General features: G+C 48.3%; 1 protein-coding gene across 1 annotated transcript in view; it reads right to left on the bottom strand.

The window, feature by feature from the left end:
• The window catches only part of LOC119381586 (uncharacterized), a 35,954-nt gene extending 16,897 nt beyond the window's left edge, over positions 1-19,057 (bottom strand). Inside the window, exon 1 of the mRNA XM_037649360.2 lies at positions 18,974-19,057. Within this exon, the coding sequence (XP_037505288.1) occupies positions 18,974-19,000 (27 nt within the window). The 5' untranslated portion in view covers positions 19,001-19,057. The remainder of the gene's footprint in view (positions 1-18,973) is intronic.
• Between the last annotated feature and the right edge of the window lie 3,508 nt (positions 19,058-22,565).

Below are 22,565 nucleotides of genomic sequence, written 5' to 3'. Positions count from 1 at the left end.
ACTCTGATATTGCTTCGTAGCTTCGTTGAATAAATGTAGGAAGCTAAAAAAAACAAAAAAAACAAAGAAACTTCGGCATCTCTTGCCTCGGCTGCACATTTCCGTAGAGAAGTCGTTCTTGCTACTTTTTAATTAGGTGTCCGTCAATTACGGTCTTCCCCCGCTATCTTCCTTAAAAAGGCTGCTGCAGCGCGTCGACTTCGCCACGAAGCCACTTATTACCCGGAGTGATTTATGGAACGCGCGCTAATTGCGCAATATCTGGGCGACGGCGGCGGCGCGGCAGCCGATGTCAAACATTGGCGCCCCCCTGCGTGCCCTCTCGTGGTGGTTAGCCGTATGCGGCGACGCTTAGCCCTCCCCCTCCTTCACTGCCTGCCATTTTGGTGTGCGTGTGAGTGCACCATCCATCTCTCTGCCCTTGACGCAGGTGTGCCAGCTCGGCCCCGGTCGTTGTTTGCCGTTATGTGACGTGTACACTTCCCTTTTATTCATTCTATTCTGGTTGCGTAGATATATTTGGCTGACTTCCCTGTGTGCTGTCTTCGGTTGAAACGATACTTGCGGTCCACATGACAATCGCTAGGAATATTGTAGTTCAGTGTTTATAAAAGCTGGCGTGATCTCTAGCTTTGAGACACCGTCAATCTCGAGCGACGGCGTATGTCTTTTAACCCTCTATTCTTTTAGGAAGAAACTTATTGAGTAAACAGATATGCTTCTGAGACTCCTTGTGCATAATGCTGCGCATTGGCAGCAATCGTTTTGAACGTTAACTCGTAAGCAAGGGCGTCCGCAGGGGGCGCAAAAGGGCACTTGCACCCCCAAGCCACGCCAACACTTGCCATGCACACCTGCAGCACTAGCACCCCCCTCCCCACTGATAGCAACACGAGTTTCCACCCCCAAAGCAAAATCCCGCCGACGGCCATGCTCGAAAGTTATTACGGAATAATTAAGTTAAGTGAAAACGCAACGTTGAACAATAATAAGCAAGCCTCAGTGTGTGTGCTATCGAACCGGCTTTTCCCTATACTGATGTTTAGTTTCTGGTATGTTACCCGCCACGGTAGTCTAGTAATTATGAGGCTCGACTGCTGACCCAAAGGTCACGGGATCGAATCCGGCCGCGGCGGCCGCTTTGTCGATGGAGGCGAAAATGCTTGAGGCTCGGGTGCTTGATTTAGGCGTGCGTTACAGAGCCCCAGGAGGTCAAAATTTTCCGGATCCCTCCACTGCGTCGTCCCTCATAGTCATATCCTGGTTTTGGCGCTTAAAACCCCAACAATTACTATACAGTGCTATAGAACTGGCGTTTCTACGTACTCATGCTCAGTTTCTAGAATATACCACGTTGACTTTAATTGCTCGGAATGTTCTGCATCGACCCATCGACGCCACTTTAATAACCCGGCTGTCGTTCCAGACGCATAATGCCAGTCAATAAATGCTCCTGAATAGACGACTGTGTGCAGTCTGATATCTCTAAAAAAATACTCGGGGTATGCACACTCAACTTCCGCTCCTTCCGGAACCGCGTAGGTCTATTGTGTTCGTCGATCAAATTGTGTCCGAGTCTTTTCTGCGCAGCCGGAATTCCTTTGTGCTGTCGTCATAGCAACGATATGCCCCCCGCTTAATGTCTTTCTAACCATCTTATTACCGGGTTGTCTTTTCTTTACCTCGTTCTTCTTTATCTTTTTTTTTTCGCGAGGAGGTTTCCTTATTCAGACAGCTCAATGAATCCAAGGTCGGGTGACACGTGGCCTCAGAGATCAATAATGCTCAGCGAGATGAATTGGCGTCGTCGATGTGAGCACTGCTCTTTCTTTCCGGCCTAAAATTATGCGAGGAAATCGAAGACGGGAAATAGAGTCGGCATGGTTTCCAGGTATGCGGACGGGTTTGGAATGATAATCAGGCCAGCGGTTATTGTCTAGAACACCAATTTTGATCGATGTGTCGTGAATGTTTGTGCATCAGGTACATCAAGCCGAATATCTGAAACATGTAACCGCCGACGTCTGCACTTGTAACTTGACCGCTGTTGATTACGTTCAACAAGAGCAAGGATTAACGCCGCTGTAGCATCGTCAACCACGGGGCATTTGACGTTAGTTACACGTGGATTTCATTGCCTCGTAACCGCCGAAAACTAAACGAATGAGTTCTTTTAGAACAAAATTAAAAGAACACGTTACAACCATACTACGTTACCTTGGATGCAGTACACGGTCTGTGTTGCATTTATTGATCCAATCGGCACATATTATTGAAATTCTTCAAAACTGTTTAGCGATTCCCACGCTGCAGACTCGCTCAAAGTCAGCTGCCGTGACCTCCTTCAGAGAATGTGACAGTCCGTTCGGCGGCGGGAACACCGTCGAAACGGCGACATTTAAGGCCTCTCTTGAACTTTGGGAGCAGGAGGAAGTATTCTTGACTCACGTCAGGGTTGATGCAGTCCTGACACAGCCCTCATGTGAGCACGGCAGACTACTTCCTGCTTCCTAATCTCAAGAGAAGCCTGAAAGGTCAACGTTTCGACCAGGGCCGTACCCAGGAATCTTTTTCGGGGGGTGTTTGTGTGTAGAACTGCTAATTATGGCAACTGGTGGTCGCTGTGAAGGCGTGCAAGTATTTTTGTATCGCCCGAAAAGTTAAAGCATGAAACAATTTCGGGTGGTGTCAGAACCCCTTCAACCCCCTCTTAGTTACGGCCCTGGTTTCGACGGTGTTCCCGCTACCCAACGGGCTATATACCACAGTCTCTGAGGGAGGTTACGACAGCTGACTTTCAGGGAGCTTTTGCAGCGGGGCGGTCGCGTTGTACTCGGTGTATCGACGGCAGAGGAAACTATTTTGAAGAATGTAAATAATATGCATCGATCGTATCTATAAATTCATTTTGCCAGCCCGAGTCTCATTACTTTACTGACAGACCCTGTTTGACTTAAAGTTATGTTCATAGTTATTACTTTACGATTATATATCTTATTAATACTTTATTGATATTCTTTATATTATATTATTTGATTCAGATAGTAAGATATGAGGAAGACCAGTGCATATGAGTAAAATGTACGTGTCAGAAACAGCCGAGTGGGAAGAAGATAGTAAAGGAACAAGATGAGACCAGAGCGTGCGTTGAACGAAGATCGTTGAATTCGATAGAACGGAAACGGAACGGCGAGTACGTGTCAAGGGTGCAGACGAAACAACAATATTGACCGTACAGATGTAAACGAAAGCATCGTTTCTCATCGATTCACACGTATACGCGTGAGATACACGAATGCTTGGCTCACCTTACACTCTAAGAAAAAAAAAAGAGTATGTGTTACCCTTTTCAGTGTGTCCTGACTCGACACATATGTCTTTAAAGAGTCACGTTAACTCCCTTCTTAGTCCCACGACTCTCCGATGAGAGTATATGTGTCTCCATTCACGTGTGTCTTTAAAGGGGCCATGACACCCAATTATCGACTATCTTTCTTACGAGGGTTAATCCTTGTGCGTTCACAAACAATATGGCAAAACTTTAGTGCATTTGGTCGCAAGCTTAATTTATAATTGAATACCTTTATAAACATGCCAGTGGCCTGAGATCCGTGACGTAGCACTCGCGAGCCATGACGTAACAAGCTGCTTGCTTTGCGAATGTCTGCATTCCGTCGAACGACTTTGCCCAGTGGTCAGCTGCGCGTGCAGAAGAGCTGTTCCAGCTTTCTTCAGCTCGGCATTAAAATTGAACGATTTGCAGCTTCTGAAACTACGGTAGAAGACGACGGCTCTGATCCGTGTAGCACATGACGTCACACACGCCATGGCAAAATGGCGGTCGCCTCCGGTAGGTGGGGTTTACAACCGGTGACTACTAGAAATTATTTTGCACTGAAGTATACTTCTACAGTTCATTTTTCATATATGTACATGCACGATAGGACCTCGGCTTCTACTTTTCGCTGAAAACCGCATATTGTTAGATGACCGTGCCACGGCCCCTTTATAGAGAATCATATACGTGGCAAGTCAGAAATCACAAGAAAGAGTCCAAGGACTCTTTCTTTTTCCTCTGTCTGAGAGTGTAATGACAAATTGCCGTGTTGATGCCTGAGCAACTGTTGGAGTGACTTCTCCATGACATAAATAGACAGTAAGCTGCCCTCTTATCAATACTCAAGGGTTGAATAACAGAGCTCAGCTAGCTGCTTGGTATTCATGTTAAAGAGACAGGAAGTGTAAACGCGGACAAAAGAGAGAAGTCAACATACCACAAACGCTGGTCAATACACCACGGCGTTTGTGGTGTCTTGACTTCTCTCTTGTGTTCGTGTTTGCACTCAATGGTAAATCAATGCCTTGTCCCCCCTTTTTTAAAAAGGTGATATGTGTGCCTACGCTTGTCACTTCTTTACTTCCGTGAAAACCATAACATTGCGACACTTGGGCGCATCGAAGTTCTTTCTCTCGACAAGGCAATATCTTTGGATATACTACGGCTTTAAAAAATTCAGGGATTCTTGTATTTAAGATTCTGGTTTTTGAATCGTTACGGTGCGTCGTTACTTAAACGATACACATGAGAAATAACAACCGAGACGTCGAGGAGCAATATAAACACTTAAAAATACAAAGTTGCTGATCAAGTCAACATTAACACTGTAACTTAGCAATTTCTCGCTGAAAATTAGGTGTCCATAAAAGTTAGTGAATTCATGCTTTACCACTGATGGCCGTTACACGTAATGCCATGAGTATACAGCAAAATCTACCGGTAGTTGTTGATTGTTGGCTTAACAGATATAATCTGAAGCACTCGGCAAATTGCATTTTATTTTGTAAGGTTTGCTAAAGACAATGCAAAAGTTCAACATAAAAAATTATGCCACTGTACTTAAGCGGGTTGCCATATTTTTGTCTTACATTGCAGTACATCGTGAGGACAAAGCAATACAAGTAATAAATATATAAAGAGATTTTGTATATTGAAAAATTCCTGCATTACGCATGCTATATTTCTTTGCCTTCGGGAGAGTACAAGATCAGAGATGGTGCGGTGTTGAACATAGTTAGACTGATAACGTAACGATCGTGTTTCATCTCTTCGCAATTATCGTTGCGCCCTCGTTACCAACCCGAGAGCACGTTCCTTAGTGACGGCTGATAATAAAGGGTTACATTACAAAAACAAAACGCTATCGTTACGCTGTACTGCCAAGTAGTGCTAGTTTTGTTACGAGGGTAGGACTAATGATGTATGCAAGTAATTTTAGAGCAAATGAACAGAAAGAAGTGCTACTATCACCGGTATTTTGTAGCTTTGCGTTGTGCTTTAATCACTCGCCGCTCAAGAGCGCCTGATCCCGTTCATAGCTTGGGCAGTCCATCGCCCTGACCAGTGGCTAAGGGCGAAAAGAGAGAGAGAGAGAGAGAGAAAAATGTAATGCGGAAAGGCAGGGAGGTTAACCAGAAAACATGTCTGGTTTGCTACCCTGCACTGGGGAAGGGGTAAGGGGAGACAGAAAAGTTAGAAAGAGAGGGATGGGATAGGGAGGGAGGGAAGCACAAACGCACACACACACACACACAGGAGTGTCACAATCGTTCAACGAGTCGGGTCGCTCGCAGAAACTTCATCAGCGCCTTCGTTGCTTTCTGGCGTGAAGCTCGATCGTTCCGACATTCCAAGATTGACTGCTCAGAGAGCGGCTGGTCGTCGAGGCGAGCAAACACTGCTGCGAGGGATTGTCTCTCAGAGCTGTATTGAGGGCACTGACATAAAATGTGTTCAATGGTTTCGTCATTGCCACAATATTCACATGCAGCGCTGTCTCTCATTCCGATGCGGCACGCAAAGGCGTTCGTAAAAGACACCCCAAGCCACATGCGGCAGAGAAGGGTCGTCTCGGATCGGGGCAGGCCAGATGGAATGCTGAGTCGTAGGCATGGATCCAGGCGGTGAAGACGGGTGTGGAGAAAACCGGGCGTGTTCCACATAGACCTTGCGACATCATGCGCAAGCGTATTAATCTTTGCTGCTGCGTCGCTTCTTGACAGTGGGATAGGTTCTATCACGCCATTTTCGTGAGCATTCTTAGCTGCATCGTCGGCATGCTCGTTACCGATGATGCCGCAGTGGCCTGGCAACCACTGAAAAGTTATAGCATGTCCTTCGTCTATTAGTTGATGGTACAGTTGTCGTATTTCCAGCACCAATTGGTCTTGAGCCCCACGACGTAAAGCAGTTCGAAGACATTGCAGAGCTGGTTTCGAATCAGTAAAAATGCCCCATTTTTGTGGCGCTTCTCGATAAATCCTGCGGAGTGCGCTGCGGAGTGCCGCAAGCTCCACGGCTGTCGATGTTGTCTTGTGTGACGTTCGAAACTGTATGTTTTCGGCTCTTGCTGGGAAGATCACAGCTCCTGCAGATCCTCCAACAGTTGTCGAGCCATCCGTGTAAAGTTTAACATGATCTTTGTAATCTTCGTGCAACATGAGTAGAGTCATCTGCTTCAAAGCTGGCGATGAGAGCTCCGCCTTCTTGCGAATCCCCGGCACTGTCAAGAGCAGTTTTGGTCGGTCCAAGCACCAAGGGGGTGTTAGAATCCGTTCCGGAGGCGTGTAGGCTGTTGGAAGGCACTCTCGGTAAGTCAATATTCTCTTACAGAAGGAGGTACTCGGTCGATCTTCTGGAAGCGAAGCAAGATGATGGGCAGGGGCGCGAGCAAGGTGCCTAATGTGAGCTCTAAGCACCTCCAATGTAATGTGCACCGTGGCCGGATGATCTTTGGCAATTGCGATGGTTGCGGCTGTTGATGTGCAGCGTGGTAATCCAAGACAAACTCTGAGTGCCTGGCCCTGGGCGTTTTCGATCGTGCGTATACTGCTTTTGCAAGCGTTCGTCAGAACCGGCAAGCTATACCGCAGGTATCCCAGAAACAGCGTTTTATATAGCTGCAGCATCGCGTGCACTGATGTGCCCCACGCTTTTCCTCCGAGGAACTTGAAAAGTTGTGCGATGGCCGTTAGGCGCTTCTTTAGAGTGGCCACATGGGGACTCCAGCAGAGGTTTCGATCGATCGTGACCCCCAAAAACCTGTGCGTCCTGGCGTAGCATACTTTGCGTCCATCGATGGCGATGGGATATGACGTCATTGCCTTCCGCGTGAACGCAACCAGCGCCGATTTCTCAGGAGAAATCTCGAGGCCTTGTTCTCGAAGGTACGCCGATACTGAATTCGCTGCTTTTTGGAGCCTCGCACGTACCTGAGGGCGTGTTACACCTGACGTCCAAGCACAAATATCATCTGCATAGAGAGATATCTGCACGGAATCTGGTATGCGTTCCACGAGACCGATCAGAACCAGGCTGAATAGTGTGGGGCTCAATACACCACCTTGAGGAACGCCACGGTGTGTGTAATGCTCAGAAGTCGGCCCATCATCAGTTTGCACAAACAGTGATCTCATATGTAGGTAGCAACAGATCCAGCGGTACACTCGTCCACCCAAACCAACCGACTCGAGGGCGTCTAGTATGGCTTCGTGAGAAACATTATCATATGCTCCTTTGACATCTAAAAATAGTGCGACAGATCGCCGTCTACTCATTTTCTGGTGTTGTACGTAGGTCACCAGGTCAATGACATTGTCAATGGAGCTACGAAGACGACGAAAACCGGCCATGGCGTCTGGATATACTCTGTAGCGTTCTAGGAACCACTCGAGTCTGGCAAGGATCATTTGCTCCATCAGCTTCCCTACGCAGCTAGCCAGCGCTATTGGGCGGTATGACGTAAGCTCTAGAGGTGATTTTCCAGGTTTGAGAAGTGGAACCAAACGGCTTGTTTTCCATTCTCTGGGGACCGTTCCGTCTCTCCAGGACTCATTGAACACGTCCAGCAAAGCGCTTCGTGCTCGATCACCGAGATTGCGTAATAGGCGGTATGATATGCCATCCGGTCCAGGCGACGACGATCGATTGCATAAAGCAAGAGCCGCATCCAGCTCTTCCATGGAAAAAGGCAGGTCCATGTGCGGGTCAAGGGAATGTGGCGTGTCATCAGCAGTAAGGGCTCCTGTGCAAGTTGACGGGCCTGCAATCTTCCTACAAAAATCTTCCGCTACCTCGATATCCCTTCTACGTTGGAAAAGGGCCAAGGCTTTAAACGGAAAGCGTTGTTCGGGAAAAATGCGTAGGCCTCGCACGGTTCGCCATATTTGAGAAAGTGGTCTGCGAGGGTCTAGAGACTCGCAAAACTTCGCCCACCGCTGAAACTCCAGTTTGTCCATACGACGCTGGATCTTCTTTTGCATGCGCCTAGCTATCCGCAGATCTTGAATGGATTTTGTGCGTCGATATCTGCGCTCCGCACGCCGACGAATCGCACGGAGTCGCTCTAACTCCACATCCGTTTCTGAGGGCCTTGTAGAACATGTCAGCGTGCGCATCGCACTTTGCGCTGCTTCTTTAATCGCTTGCTCAATGCCAGAGGATAAGCCCTTTTCACAAGCGTGTTCAACGTTAGTTGTGAATGCTGACAGATCGATCCTCCGGACGGTTTTCGGCGGGTGGCCACTAGCAAAGCCTTTGATGGTGAGATAACTGGGGATGTGGTCGCTACCATGTGTCTCGATGTCTAAAAACCACCTAACGCTTGTGGCGAAGCGACGTGACACAAACGTCAAGTCCAAGCAGCTGCTGTACGTTGATCCTCGTAGAAATGTAGGACTCCCATCATTAAGTAGAGACAGTTCATGAGCCGACACAAATGATGCCAGTCTCCGGCCCGTGGCGTTGACTTTTGAACTTCCCCAGATTGGGTGGTGGGCGTTGAAGTCCCCTGTAATTATCCACGGATCCGGGATGTTCGCAAGTATGTCATCCAGTCTTTTTCGATCAAAACGGGCTGAGGGAGATAAGTAGACACCTACTAATGTGAAGGTGAGGGTTTTCTGCTTCACAGTCAGGCAAACATATTGGTTCTCATCATGAGGCGACACAGGTTGAATGATGTATGTAAGCTCCCTACGAATATACACAATGACCTTGCTGCTTTCGTTGCTGGTTTGGGACGGGATTGACTCGTAGCCGGATAGCCTGATCGGGTTTGATAATTTCGGTTCACATATTACGATGATGGGGAAACGGTTGGAAAACACGTACTGACGAAAATCATAAATCCGTGATCTAAGTCCTCTTGCGTTCCACTGGATGACTGATGCTTCTCTGACCTCTTTGCGGAACGATTGTTGATCTCCTGCCATGGCTCTACGCGAGGGAGGCGAGGACTGGGCTCAGCGCGTCCAACACCTGTAGCCCGCTTCGAGCGGTTGGAGTTCCCAGGCTTCTTAGAAGGTCTGCCATGACAGCAACGAGGGATCGCAGCATCGGGATGATCTGTCGATCGACCCTTGACACATCCTCAACAGCAGTAGACTCGGTGGAAGGTGTAGGGCGGGGAGGCCTCGGAGGAGGCTCCTTCTCAGGCTGCGTACGCGGAAGCGTAGGCCATTCATCCGCAGCTGCGAGCTTCTCCACCTCATTTCGCTTCGTGCTTACTCCTTTATTCGTGCTCGAAGGAAAAGGGTTATGCGCAACACCCTGTCTTACATGCCTCCGTCGGCGACTACGCCGCCGCCGTACCCTTTCAGCAGCCTCTCTGTGGGTTGAATTGTCCCTAACCATTTGTTTGATAATTGCGATTTCCTTCTTAATCCGCGGGCATTCCTTAGAGGCAGCATCATGTGAACCATCACAGTTTCCGCACTTCAGACTTGTTGCCCGACATGCGTCTGCAGTGTGCGGCTCAGCGCATCGGGGGCATACTGTGGTGTTTGTACATACACCCTTGACGTGCCCAATTTTCATGCAGTTATGGCACTGAAGTGGTTTAGGGACAAATGGCCGAACAGGATGTCGGAAGTGTCCAACCTTGACATGCGACGGAATAGATTCTCCTTTGAACATTATCTTTACACAGCGGGTGTTTCCGAGGCGAAGTACATTCGCGATGACAAATCCCTCGTTCGCCGGCTTTATAAGAATTGGGAGGTCCGAGTTTGCTATGGCCAAATCAATGTCGTAGATTACTCCCGCCACGCAGGCACCGTCCATTGGAATGACTGGTCGAGCTTTGATGTCTCCCAAATCTGATATTTTGCGAAGCTTGTCTAACGCGCTGGCAGTCGTCGTGTCCACAGCTAGGATATTCTTCCGCGTGTTCACCCGGATATCCTTAATTTCGTTCGGTGCAACCCCCTCAAAGTACATAGAGAGAGCTTGCCTGTTTACTGCTCGAAGGCTGACGGTGGAGTCCTCGGGAATGAATAGGATGGTGTGCGGCCAGCGTTCTTCACTTGACTTAGACGTTAACGTCCTCGCTGGTGAAGACGGCTTGATGTTTCTTCTTTTTGCCTTCCTGCTTCTCACGGTCTCGAAGCTGTCATCCGACGAGTCGTCGCCAGTGGCCGAGTACAGTTCCGTGTCCTCGCTGGTGCTCGAACAGGTGCTTCGTTTTCGCGACGAGCTTGCCAAAGGTGATCTCTGGCCGGACAGCGCCGCAGAAGGCTCCGCGTCTACAGCCATTAGGCAGTGACTCTCACCGTTGGCCTCATCGGTTCTGGGCCAGGCGCGCTGATTTAACGAGGAGCTCGCCATGGCAGACCTCTGGCTGGGCGGACCAGTGGAAGACTCCGCGTCCGTCGCCCTGGGACAGGGAGCAGCGCCTCCCGGAAAAAGCGAAAAACTTGATAAAAATGCTCGGAGCAGAAAGCAGAAGCGTTCTATGAAGAGACACTTCGTCGTCGTCCGGCGAAAAGTCATTAGCTTAGAAAAGTGTATCGATACAGAAAACCGGCCCAACTCGCGTTCAGCGCTTCCCGTTGGCAATGCAGATAGTGTTGTAATTTATGTGCGGAGTATTGGCACGATTTGATAACACTACTGGACGCAGTAACGCACACGAGTGACCTTTACGAGCACACCTTGCATGATCCGCTATTAGGAGGGAGTCCAGACACACGATTCCCGTTTTATTTTTCTTATATTCCTTCTCGTTCGATCTGATTAGCCAGAATAGAGGGCGTGTGTGTTCCACAACTACATACTTAGTTTCACACAAAGGACAAAAAAATTGTGAAGTCACAAGTCCATTTCAGAGCGTATTCCTGGCGATAGGATTGCAGTGAGGAAGAAATTCGCTACGAAATACCGCTTCCACTTTTTGCTTTTTAAAGGGCGCCTCACCACCTCACGTTCAAAGACGAGGGAGTGGTTTCCTCCTCGCCTTTGCTACCCTTTCTACAAGCCATATGTCCCTCTGGCCACTTATTTCTTATAGCATCTTCGACTGGTCGTTTGAGAGCGCTCTGACTGTGTTTGAAACTGTTGAATTCAACGGCTTTAAACCTTTTCAACGAGAACAAGCAGGTATGGAAGTCATGTTTCTCCTTCCTGATCATGTTTTGACCCGATAATGTTAGCAGCAATGGTTAGCTGCTATTTTACATACGTTTTTCAGCACGTGCGGAGCACTTGGAAACGACCAGTCGAAGATCCCATTAAAAGCACGTGTATCATGTCAGCACTAAGCGTTGCCCTATCAAGATTCCGCGCTTGTCGGTTGCACGCTGTTACCTCCGTTTGCGCAGTCGCAAACACAGAAAACAAAGTAAAATCAGTTGATCGCGCACGATAGCCATGCGAGTCAAGGAAGAACGGATGGGCGGCTGCATGGCAAAGCAGTGCAGGAAACAATTCACATATGATATTTCGCGTATATGAAGCAATCGAGAGTATGTACTATATAGACGTCACGGGAATCACTGTTCTGCTTCACAAAGTGCGCCAGAAAGACGAGAAACGCCAACAGAGAATATTGCGCTCGTTTTCTTTTTTTTTTTTGTATTTTCAGAGGGTGGTGAGGGGCCCTTTATTATTACTTATATAGTTAGACTAGGGTAGTGCTGACCTCTGATATTTTGGAAAGCTTACTCGTTTTAACGCGATAACGTTATAGAGCTCGTTTCGCAGAAATTTCGGTCTCGGCGACGGGGACGATGTCGTTTGTTGTGAGCTAAAAATCAGCGTTGTCCGTAAGCGAAAATTCGAGGTAGATGCAAGTAAAGAAATATTCAAAAATATTTGGTACGAGTGCGACCAGGAATACGAACCTGCGACCTCTCGCTCCGTGGTGCCATGCGTTCAGCCGCTCGGCCACCACACATGCATCCTCGAGTGTACTAACGGCGCACTATTTATACAGGATGTCCAAACTATCGCCTAGCATGATTTTAAAAAACGCCAGGCCTGCGCTGAAACCGCAGCACAGTCACAGCAAAAGCTGGAAGAGCGGCGTTTCTAGAGCCCGTCAAGCTCTCTTGGGGCTACAATACAAGTACACTAGAAAGGTACCCACCACGCCATAAATCATATATTTTGTGAAGTTGGGAATCACCTACTAAGCCATTATTTGTCATTCTGCGGAGAAGCGATCGAGGCGCCAGCTAAACGTCTGTAAGGCATTATGTGCACTTTGTTGACACGACGACTGATGACGATGAAGAATTATGGCTAAGCCCTTTGTAATGGGTTGGAATCTTTAAACGGCCCGCCAGTTATGTAATTTGCATTGGGTAACGCCCGGTCGCTATTTCCCTCTCCTGTCATGCTGTATAACATACGTTGACGTGGGAGAGAGACGGGGGGGGGGGGCGAAGAACTTTACTGAGACCCCGAGGAAATGGTTCATGCGCTTATGGGCTTCATTGGCAACCAATACAAGTGCACTTGCGAGGAACCCACTACGCTATAAATCATTGTAATATAACTGAGACCCCGAGGAAGTGGATCATGCGCTTATGGGCTTCCTTGGCAACCAATACAAGTGTACTTGCGAGGAACAAACCACGCTATAAATCATTGTAATTTTTGAGAAGTAGGGCAGCAGGCACTGTGCCATTTTTCGTCATTCTACGGAGAGCTTTGGTACCTGCTAAACGCATATAAGGCAATATGCACACTTTGTTGATGCTGTACCTGATGTCGATGAAGAATTATGGCAGGGCCCTTTGTAATAGGTTGGAAGCATTCAACAGCCTATTCGTTGCGCAATTCGCATTGTGTGACGCCTGGTTACAGAATTCGCGTTGTGCGACGCTTGACGCTTATTTTACTCTCCTACCACGCTATATTGCATATGCTAATGTGGTTCTTTCCCGACATGAAGCCTGTATAGGACCTTTTTGCAACGCAGTTTCAAGCACCGGCATGGCTCAGAGGTTGAATACTGGGCTCGCACGCGGGGGGACCAGGTTCAAACCTCGTTCCATCCTGGAATTTTTTTCTTCTTTCGTTTTTTTTTTCTTATTTCGAGTGATACTGGTTACGTACACCGGCGGTGGCGGCGGCGGCGGACACCTACGGCGCCAAAAACGGCCGGTGAAATGATCTCATAACAGCTTTCGCTGTAAAAAATGTTGCAGTGGCTTAGCTCGGCTGTGCCAGGATATACGTAGCGTTAGCAAAGGTTCAGCTGATTATTCTTAGCTTTTCATGTCTCCGCAGTACGTTTAGCCTTCTTCTGTTCATTCTTCCTACGCTCAACCGCTAATTGCCAGGCAGCTACTTCGGGATCCGATGAGTTATGCTTCTCCGCTCTTCTGCGCCGTTGAGCAGCATTTGCGCTCTCCTTCTCCATGGCTATACCACACTGGTAAACGCCAGTCAGAATAGCTATCAAGCGGCTCCAGCGCAGTGTCAGACGGCGACTGCACAGCGAAGGCGAATAGCTGCGCACGCGCCGGCGCCAGTGTTTCTGCCACGGCTACGACGTGGCAGAATGCGCAGACCGGCGGTGGAGTGCGCGGGAGGTGCCGGCTCCGGTGCGCCGTCTGTGTGACATCACTGATCCTCGCGCATGCGAAGCACAGCTCTTGAGGAGGCGCGCGAAACTGGCTCGGCTAGGCCAGTGTAGCTAACGCTACAAAAAAGGGAGAACGGCGTTGCGCGAAGCAAACCTAGTGGATATTGTTCCCAGTAGACTGGAGTAGCCGCCACTAATTGTTTTCTGTGATAAGATATAATTAATTAGTTATAATTATATTGATAACTCGACAACTACTCACGTAATTATCAAAATGTGAATAAGGCATATGTGGGCATGTTCAAATGGCATCTAACTGCGCTATTTTCAACAACGTACTAATTGCGTGGTCATTTTTTCTGCCTGATAAAAAAAGCCTACGAAATATGAAAAAAAAATCACAGCATATCCACGGGGTGAATGATGATGAGTGGGGCGAAGCTACGGAGGGAATCATCTGTAAACCGTGAAACTCTTCCGTGAAATGCGCCCAGTACATAATATAAAGAGTGTGGAACATCGTGTATATATTAAACATCAAACTTTTATTGTACTGTTGGTTTACGTGGTCCCTTCATTATCACTTGTGATCGGTGAAATGCAAGGAAGAAGTCCGCTCCCGAGCGAAAGAGCGCCAAGAGCGACCGCATTCCCCGCTCGCCCTGTGCGAATTAAAGGCAAGGCTAGAGGGAAGTCAGGACGCGCGTTCCACGACGCGAGGTCGGTAGCATGCCCAACGAAAGCCAACGGAACGCGATCGTGCAAGTGCTCCGGCTTCGCATCGCCTCATGGTTCCATTTAGCGTCCCGAAACCAAATATATTGCTCAAGGTGTGCCTTGCGTTTTTCGTAGAAATAATTTCTTTATCATGTGCATTAAGACGAAAAGTTGAAAGCTCACTAGAGTGTATCGCCCGCAAAGTATGTCTTTTAGTGTGATTTAACTCTCGTACGGCAGGGTCCTCGCGCCGTTGCCGGTCCACCTCGCCCGTTGACGATCGGGCGAGGTGGCTACATGCAACTACTAATACTACACTTTAAGAAAAACATCTGGCGTTCTTTCGTTCTGCTTTTACAAAACATCTGGCGTCTTTCGTTGGTTTATTTCATCAATCAACGGTGTTTTGAACAAAATTTTTATTGTTTAATCACGCACAGGAGAAATCTCACCAGGCACTACCTTGGAGGTAAACAATGGCTGCTAATGGCAATGAGAGACAGAAGAAGTCGGCTTTTAGCTAACACTTACACTTCTACTTCTACTAACGTTTCCTACTGGAACATGCCAATGGCTGCTAATGGGGAATGAGAGACAGAAGAATTCGGCTTTTAGTTAACGCGCACGCTGCGAATTTTTTATTGTTCAACAACGCACAGGAGAAATCTCCCACCGGCACCACCTTGGAGGTCAAAGCGTAAGACTTGTTACTCACTACTACGACCACGACGAGGGACGAACGGGTGCCGCCTTAAGGAGCTTCGCCCCTAAAAAAAAAAAAACGCCAGGCCTGCTCTGAAACCGCAGCACAGTCACAGCGAAAGCTGGAAGAGCGGCGTTTCTAGAGTTCATTGTAAGCTCTCTTGGGGCTACAATACAAGTACACTAGAAAGGTACCCACTACGCCATAAATCACAATTTTTGTTAGGTTGAGAAGCACCCACTAAGCCATTATTCGTCATTCTGCGGAGAAGCGAGGCACCAGCTACACGTCTGTAAGGCATTACATGCACTTTGTTGACACGACGACTGATGACGATGAAGAATTGTGGCTCAGCCCTTTGTAATGGGTTGGAATCTTTAAACGGCCCACCAGTTATGTAATTTGCATTGGGTGATGCCCGGTCGCTATTTCCCTCTCCCGTCATGCTGTATAACATACGTTGACGTGGGAGAGAGGCGCGAAGGGGGGGGGGGGGGGAGAACTTCACTGAGACCCCGAGAAAATGGAACATGCGCTTATGGGCTTCCTTGGCAACCAATACAAGTGCACTTGCGAGGAATCCCACTACGCTATAAATCATTGCAATTTTTTAGAAGTAGGGCAGCAGGCACTGTGCCATTTTCCGTCATTCTACGGAGAGCGTTTGTACCTGCTAAACGCATGTACTGCATTATGCGCACTTTGTTGATGCTGTGCGTGATGACGTTGAAGAATTATGGCAGAGCCCTTTGTAATGGGTCGAAAGCATTCAACAACCTACTCGTTGCGCAATTCGCATTGTGTGACGCCTGGTTACAGAATTCGCGTTGTGCGACGCTTGGTGCTTATTTTACTCTTCTACTACACTATATTGCATATGCTAATGTGGTTCCTTCTCGACATGAAGCCTCTATAGTACCTTTTTGCAAAGCAGTTTCAAGCACCGGCATGGCTCAGAGATTGAATACTGGGCTCCCACGCAGAGGGCCCAGGTTCGAACCTCGTTCCATGCTGGAATTTTTTAACACGAAAGTGTTTTATGCCGGGGTCCACCAAGATTTCAGTGACGTATTTCCGTCACGGAAACGACGTCGAAAAAATGTAAACGATCAGATGGCAAAGAAAAAAAGTTCTGTCAACGGGCATCGAACCCACGACATATGCCGGGCGCGCTATCCACTGTGCCACGGTCACTTTTTTTTTCTCTTTATTACCTGGTTTTGGTACTGTGCCACGGTCACAGACTCTACAGGCTTTACAAACGCGCCTTTTATATCTACCACTCTCCCGGTCGGCGGGGTCGTGTTTCCCTCTGGGAGCGGCAAAATACAGTAATTCATCATTAATGTGGCCTGCGCGATTAGTACCTGCAACGCGTTACACGCGTTCGTCCCATTAAGCGCGTTTTCAATAGAAGTGCAATTTTGTCAATGCTTTAACACACCGCGAGGGGTCGAGCTTAACGCAAGCGTCGTAAAAGCGTCTGCCTCGCTCATAGCATCATGCTAATCAAACCAAAAATAGCTCTGCGACGCGCCTGCCTCGCCTGGCACTAACACCGCGTTCCCACCCTACGCGCTCGCCCCGAAAAAAATTGCGGCCGGGCTACCGGGGCGGCACGACGCTCTTTGCGTTTCCCTCTAGTGCGGCCGTGGTGTTCAATCACATTTGAACATGCCGCAGGATGGCGACCAAGTTCTGCGTCCAATATGCGACGCTACTCTGGCTATCACAACTCGTTCTCTGATTACGCTTTCACCGTTTACTACAGCTACCACAAGGGTTGCTTTATTCGTTGAACATGTACGTTCGTCGCCGGCATGGAGATGTGCCACCAAGCATCAAAGTGGGTGCATCCACGTTAAACGGTGCTATAGCTGCCAGACATCAATATACATTGTGCAAACTCTTATATAAATGTACAGTAAACATTCAGTTACTTCTATAAGGGCACGTTTTACTTTCGTGTTAATCTGATTCCTATGACGGAGGGATCAACCATGCTTTTTTCTTATTTCGAGCGACACTGGTTACGGACACCGGCGGCGGCGGCGGCGGCGGACAATTACGGCGCCAAAAACGGCCGGTGAAATGATCTCATAACAGCTTTCGCTGTAAAATAACAGGTGACTACGCTCCCACCCACAAAAGAAAACAGCGCCCTCAAATAAGTTTACTGCAAGCAGCCGCTTTGCCTGTTGTCAGTTGCCAGAGACAGCGTTTTGCCCTTTGGCAAGGGTACGGGTTGGGCGCCAACATGCGTCACAATCTTGCAGGGATTCATGCCACTTGATTGTAACGGCACTATCATTACTCAGATCTCATGACAGACTGTTCTCAGTGATAACACGGCAAGAGCGCCCTTCTGATTACGGCCTGACTCTGTAAGATCAAAGCAGCGCATTTCTTCGGCCGGAGAATAGCGGATAGGGCGATCCATATCTTTTCGTTCTGCGGTATTTTCCTTTATGCTGGCTACCTCACAGTGAGCCTGTTCGAGGGCGCCGCTTTCTGATGCCCACAACAGTCTAGACACGTGTCAATTTTAAATTTTCGCGGGCTTCCTTCATCAGCCGAAAAAAATGAGCGCACAATTAGTACGTTGTTGGAAATAGTGCAGTTAGGTGCCTCTTGAGCGTGCCTACATATGCCTCATTGACATTTCGATAATTAGCAGAGTACTTGTCGAGTTACAAATATAATTATGGCTAATTAATTAAGCTTTATTAACGAAAGAAATAGTAGTGGCTGCTCCAGTGTACTGGGAACAATATGAGCTAGGTTTGCTTTGTGTAGCACCGTTCCTCTTTCTTTAAATCGCGCTGCGTGATAGTTGGGACGCCCTGTATACATGATTTACCGTCGGTGGTACGGACGTCTAGGAGATGCTTCAGCATGGCAGAGGCTTGACTATCACCCGCGAGATGGCGCAAAGGGCCCACGGGCGCGCTCGCCCAGCCGTGCTTCGTCGGGCCGCATGCGTGGATATCGATGCCGGAGGGCGTCCGTACTTTGGCTTTCCTTGCTGCGCAGTTTAGGTGTCCACTGAGAAGCGAAGCGAGGCTAGCGCTTGGGAAGGCGATACGAACACGGTCTGATTATGCTATCACGTTCTACTCTGGAAAGCGAAGCTCAAACGTTCTCCAAGATTTTCTTGTTGCTGTACATATAATAGCCGGCAACATGTACGCTGTAGGCTAACAATGAATCAAGAGCAGTAAACGTTGCCTGAAAGGCTGCAATAACAAAACTCGAATTTTAGCACTATACATCTTATTAACTGCAGCCACTTTTTCAGCCACTGCTGCATGGCAAGCAGTGGCTGAAAAAGTTGACTTTCCACTCTGCTTACTTGTGGCGTGGCGCTAAAGTGTGAAATCACAAACATCCATTGGCTTTCAGGTCGCATATGTGGGATTACAGGGCAATTTAGATCGAGGCAATCCGTAGCTTCCAAGCGATTTCCTTACTCCCGATAGGTGGAAAGGGAGGTCAAGCATTAAGCGAGCGCTGGTGGAACACCAACATCTAAATCACCTCTCTCGGTCGTTAATCCTCTATCGGGTCTCTTCTTGCGCGCATTAATCCGGTGGTTAAGTGCAGCGCGTAATCCCGGGATCACAACGCGCTTCGTCGAAAGTCCCGGGTGCGGGCTACTGCAGCTAGGCACCAGCCGTCCACTCACCAATATCCTGAGCACGTTCGCTAGCATCGCGGCGTAGGAGCAGTGGCTGCCCGCTGCCCAAAACACACGGCGGGGAACCTTTATCCCCTCGCCGGGGGACCCAGTTTTGCCTTTATATAACCGACCGATTTTCTTACGTCTCGCCATCGCCCTCTCTCGACGCGCGCATTCGCGATTTCTTCACCGGAAATTTCGCTCTCAACCACATAAACCCAGCTCTGTCAATAAACTCTTTAAAAAAAAAATGTGTGTCTGTGTGTCCTCTGGGGCGAGAGGGAGGGGGAAAGCATCGGTAGAGAATCGAGAGGGAAGTGGTATTACGTTAACATCCCGAAGGAATCTTTAGCGGCTCGTTGTTCTGCAAGCTGGGGTTGGTGAGTGCGCGGATGTCGGCGGAATTTTCACCCTCTACGGCACCTTACCTGAAATCCAATGCGGCTAAGGATGAGGGGATCAAAGTTAAAGGAAAAGAGAGAGGACAAACTGGGCCTCAGGCATTGCGGCACCAAAGGCAAGGAGGAGGTGAGTGATGCGGAAGGAGGCATGGAAGTGGTCTTGCGTTAGTATTCCGCGCGAATGCGTTATGGCAATGGATTCCAGGACTGGAAGCCGAGCGGTCTAGAGGTTGGTATTCCGCAGTGGCGGCGACCGCGTTAGAAGCCTTTCGTTTGTCCCTGCTTGCGGAGGAGGCCTTGCTGCATCGCTCTTTTTTTTTTTATTTTTCCCCTCTCACTGGCATTGAGCAAAAAGTCGGCCGTTCCCGGACCTTCTCAAGTTCAGGTTGCTTCCGCACTTGTTTGCACTGCCAAGTGTGCGACATTCGAACGAGTTTCTCGAATGCCGTCCTTTCCTGCTTTTTTTATTTCTGACTCAGCGTCCACATAGGTTCTGCCCGAGTCCCCCTCGCGTCCCCGGATCTTCGCTCTGGAGGGGGGACACCACGTCCGCGTGACCACACCAAACGGCCGCGCGAGGACGAGGCGAAGCCGCGGCGCCCACAGCCAAGTACGGCGTTTTTTTCCCTTTCTTTCCGTTCCGGTTGCATCAGCAGTCGGTTTCGTAAAGTGAGAGTGCAATCCGAGAAACGGCGCGGAGCGGAGCGGTAGACCGGGAAGGCGGACAGCAGGAAGCGGCTTTATAAATGAGCGGAGATTTTTCTTTCGTGCGCTGACCTCCGTGAAGCTTTTCTCTGTCCCACGTTGTTCTTTTTTCCTGTCGCTTTGTCGTTCTTTCGTTATTCCGCGCCTTTACCGTTTTGCGCGTACGCCTTTCGCCTTTTGTGATAGTTCAGCGCGGATGGAGATGTCGGTGTTCTCGACGCGGTCAAGGCTGGGTTTCGTTATCGTTTGTTATTATTGTTTCTTTTTTCTTTCACAGGGCGTGGTTGACACAACCTACGAAGCGGCGCAACAGTCTGTTTTAAGGACCTACAATGGAGTACTCGACCGAATATATGTATGACATACGTACACCACGCAGCGTTTCGGTGGCGTCTGAGGGTCGACCATTGATTGCAAGAAGTCATTCCCAGATCGGAGTTGCTTTTTAAAGCGTGTTAATTATATGAAAAAGTCCGTGTGACTGACTTTGTCCGGAGCGTTGAAGAAATGTTTTGCAATAACAATTATCTATGCTTCATGTGTTTAAACACTGTCAGTGAATCATTGCTTCTCAGCTCACTGAAGTCGAAACGAGAAACACGTAAATGTAAAATTCGGGCTCGTGTAAAGGGCAGACGATAAAAGAAGGAAGACAAGACCGAAGATTCAGTACTGTGTGACATGGAAGTGTAGTATCTGACCAAATTTATCTTACACACACGTGCTTAGGTGGTCCTGTCGCGAGGCTAATAAAACGCAGACCACAGAGAAATGAAGACAAAATCAGAAGTTATTTAAAGCCGAGTAGAGAGATTTTATGATGAAATCTTTGTAGGCATTCCATGCATAGCCATAGCCTTAACTTAGCTGCATGAAAACACCTGTTCAGTGTGAATGCTTCGTGTTGGTTCATTCGTTCGTCTAAGTGCTTACCATAGGCGGGGTTAACCTGCCTGTGTGGGCCAGCAGTTGCTTCACGGCGGTGTGTCTCTTGCTCTGTTCGTGAACCTCCGAGCAAATGTCCAAGTTCAATGTCGCGTAGATATTCCACTAGAAGTCGTGAGACCTCGTCGGGAACTATTCTCGGTCCTTCGGAGAATGCTAGCTGTAGCACACACGCGTTTGAAAATTATTTCATTTGTATGTTGTCACGCACAGTATTGAAAGCGGAGACCCGTACCTGGGTATAGCTACAACATAGGGTAGCGTTCAGTCAATTCGCTCAAAAGCAGATCGGAATGCGTTTATCCGTTTACTGGTCGGTCATATATAGCTGCAACCACAAGGTAGACCCCTACTCCCACTCAGGAAGAAAGGAGGTTGTGGAACTATGCCTGTGAGCAACGTTTGCACTCTATGGCTAAACGTCATATAGCAGTTCTTGATGATGCAACTTCATTCCCGACTACCTGTCTCACTCTGGTACTTAATGTTCGGTATTTGTGCGCGTACTCATACTCTCTACTGTATATCTCCTTTCCCTTCCACAAGGGATCTATGGTAACCAACCTGGTGTGACTGTGGTTAAGCTTGTTGAGGGCACAAAAGGACAGGAAAACAAAGGAAACAGGACCACGATCACAAAGCAATTCGCCGTTTCGTATCGTGGTTGTTTTCTGTCTCCTCTTTTGTGTTTTCTGTTGCCGTCAGAAAGCCACACTAATTGACTAACCCAAAATAATTTTTTGTTATATCCGCTACATCATGATATTTCCGTTGACTTATTTCTGTGAGTAACGTCATACCTGTTTCTGGCGTTTGAGCGCAGTCACGGACCAATGTTCTAGATACAGAGATGTTGTTTTAGAGAGAGAAAAAGAAGAAGAGAGAAGGTAGGGGAGAGATACGGACTTTATTGTGTTGGGAATCTCGCCTCGACTGATCACCTAGAATAGGAAACTGAGGAGGAGGGTGGAAAGGCAGGAAGGTCAAGCAGACGCGCACCCGTTTTGCTACGTACCTACGCTGGACTTGCAACTTCAGCTACTTGGCTATAATTACGGTTTATACGTTGACCACATAAACACACGAATATCATACCCATACACACGCACACTTATACACAAATGAGTTATTCACGAGATTTCGTGTCGAGCTGTCCAGTTCAGAATTAACAGCAACGCTATCTTGGCGCGTAACACGCAGTTTCTGCTTTCCCGTGAGCCAAGAACGTGCCGCAACTCCGAATCGCGTTGTAAGTGTAGTCCTTTCTTAAGAAAAAGTCAGAGGCTGCTTGTAAGAGGCTGCCTCTCTGACGAGCACAGACTGCAGCCTCTTACAAGCAGCGCCTGAAGTGACACGGAGCGTGGAGTAGGTCTTCTGAGGCATTGCGTACAAAACACATTGGCGAGCTCATCTGGTGAATTTCGCTTTTTGAAACCGTTTTGTGTAGACTACGTCAAGTACGGTGCCGTCGAACGCGTACTATATATTGTTTTCTTTTTTTTTTTCAGCCTCGGGACAACTAAATGTTGCAAAATGAATGAAAACAT

Source organism: Rhipicephalus sanguineus, chromosome 2 (genome assembly GCF_013339695.2).
Source record: "Rhipicephalus sanguineus isolate Rsan-2018 chromosome 2, BIME_Rsan_1.4, whole genome shotgun sequence".
Classification (NCBI taxonomy): domain Eukaryota; kingdom Metazoa; phylum Arthropoda; class Arachnida; order Ixodida; family Ixodidae; genus Rhipicephalus; species Rhipicephalus sanguineus.
The sequence above is the reverse complement of the archived record's forward strand: the minus strand, read 5'-3'. Positions and strand labels throughout refer to the sequence as shown.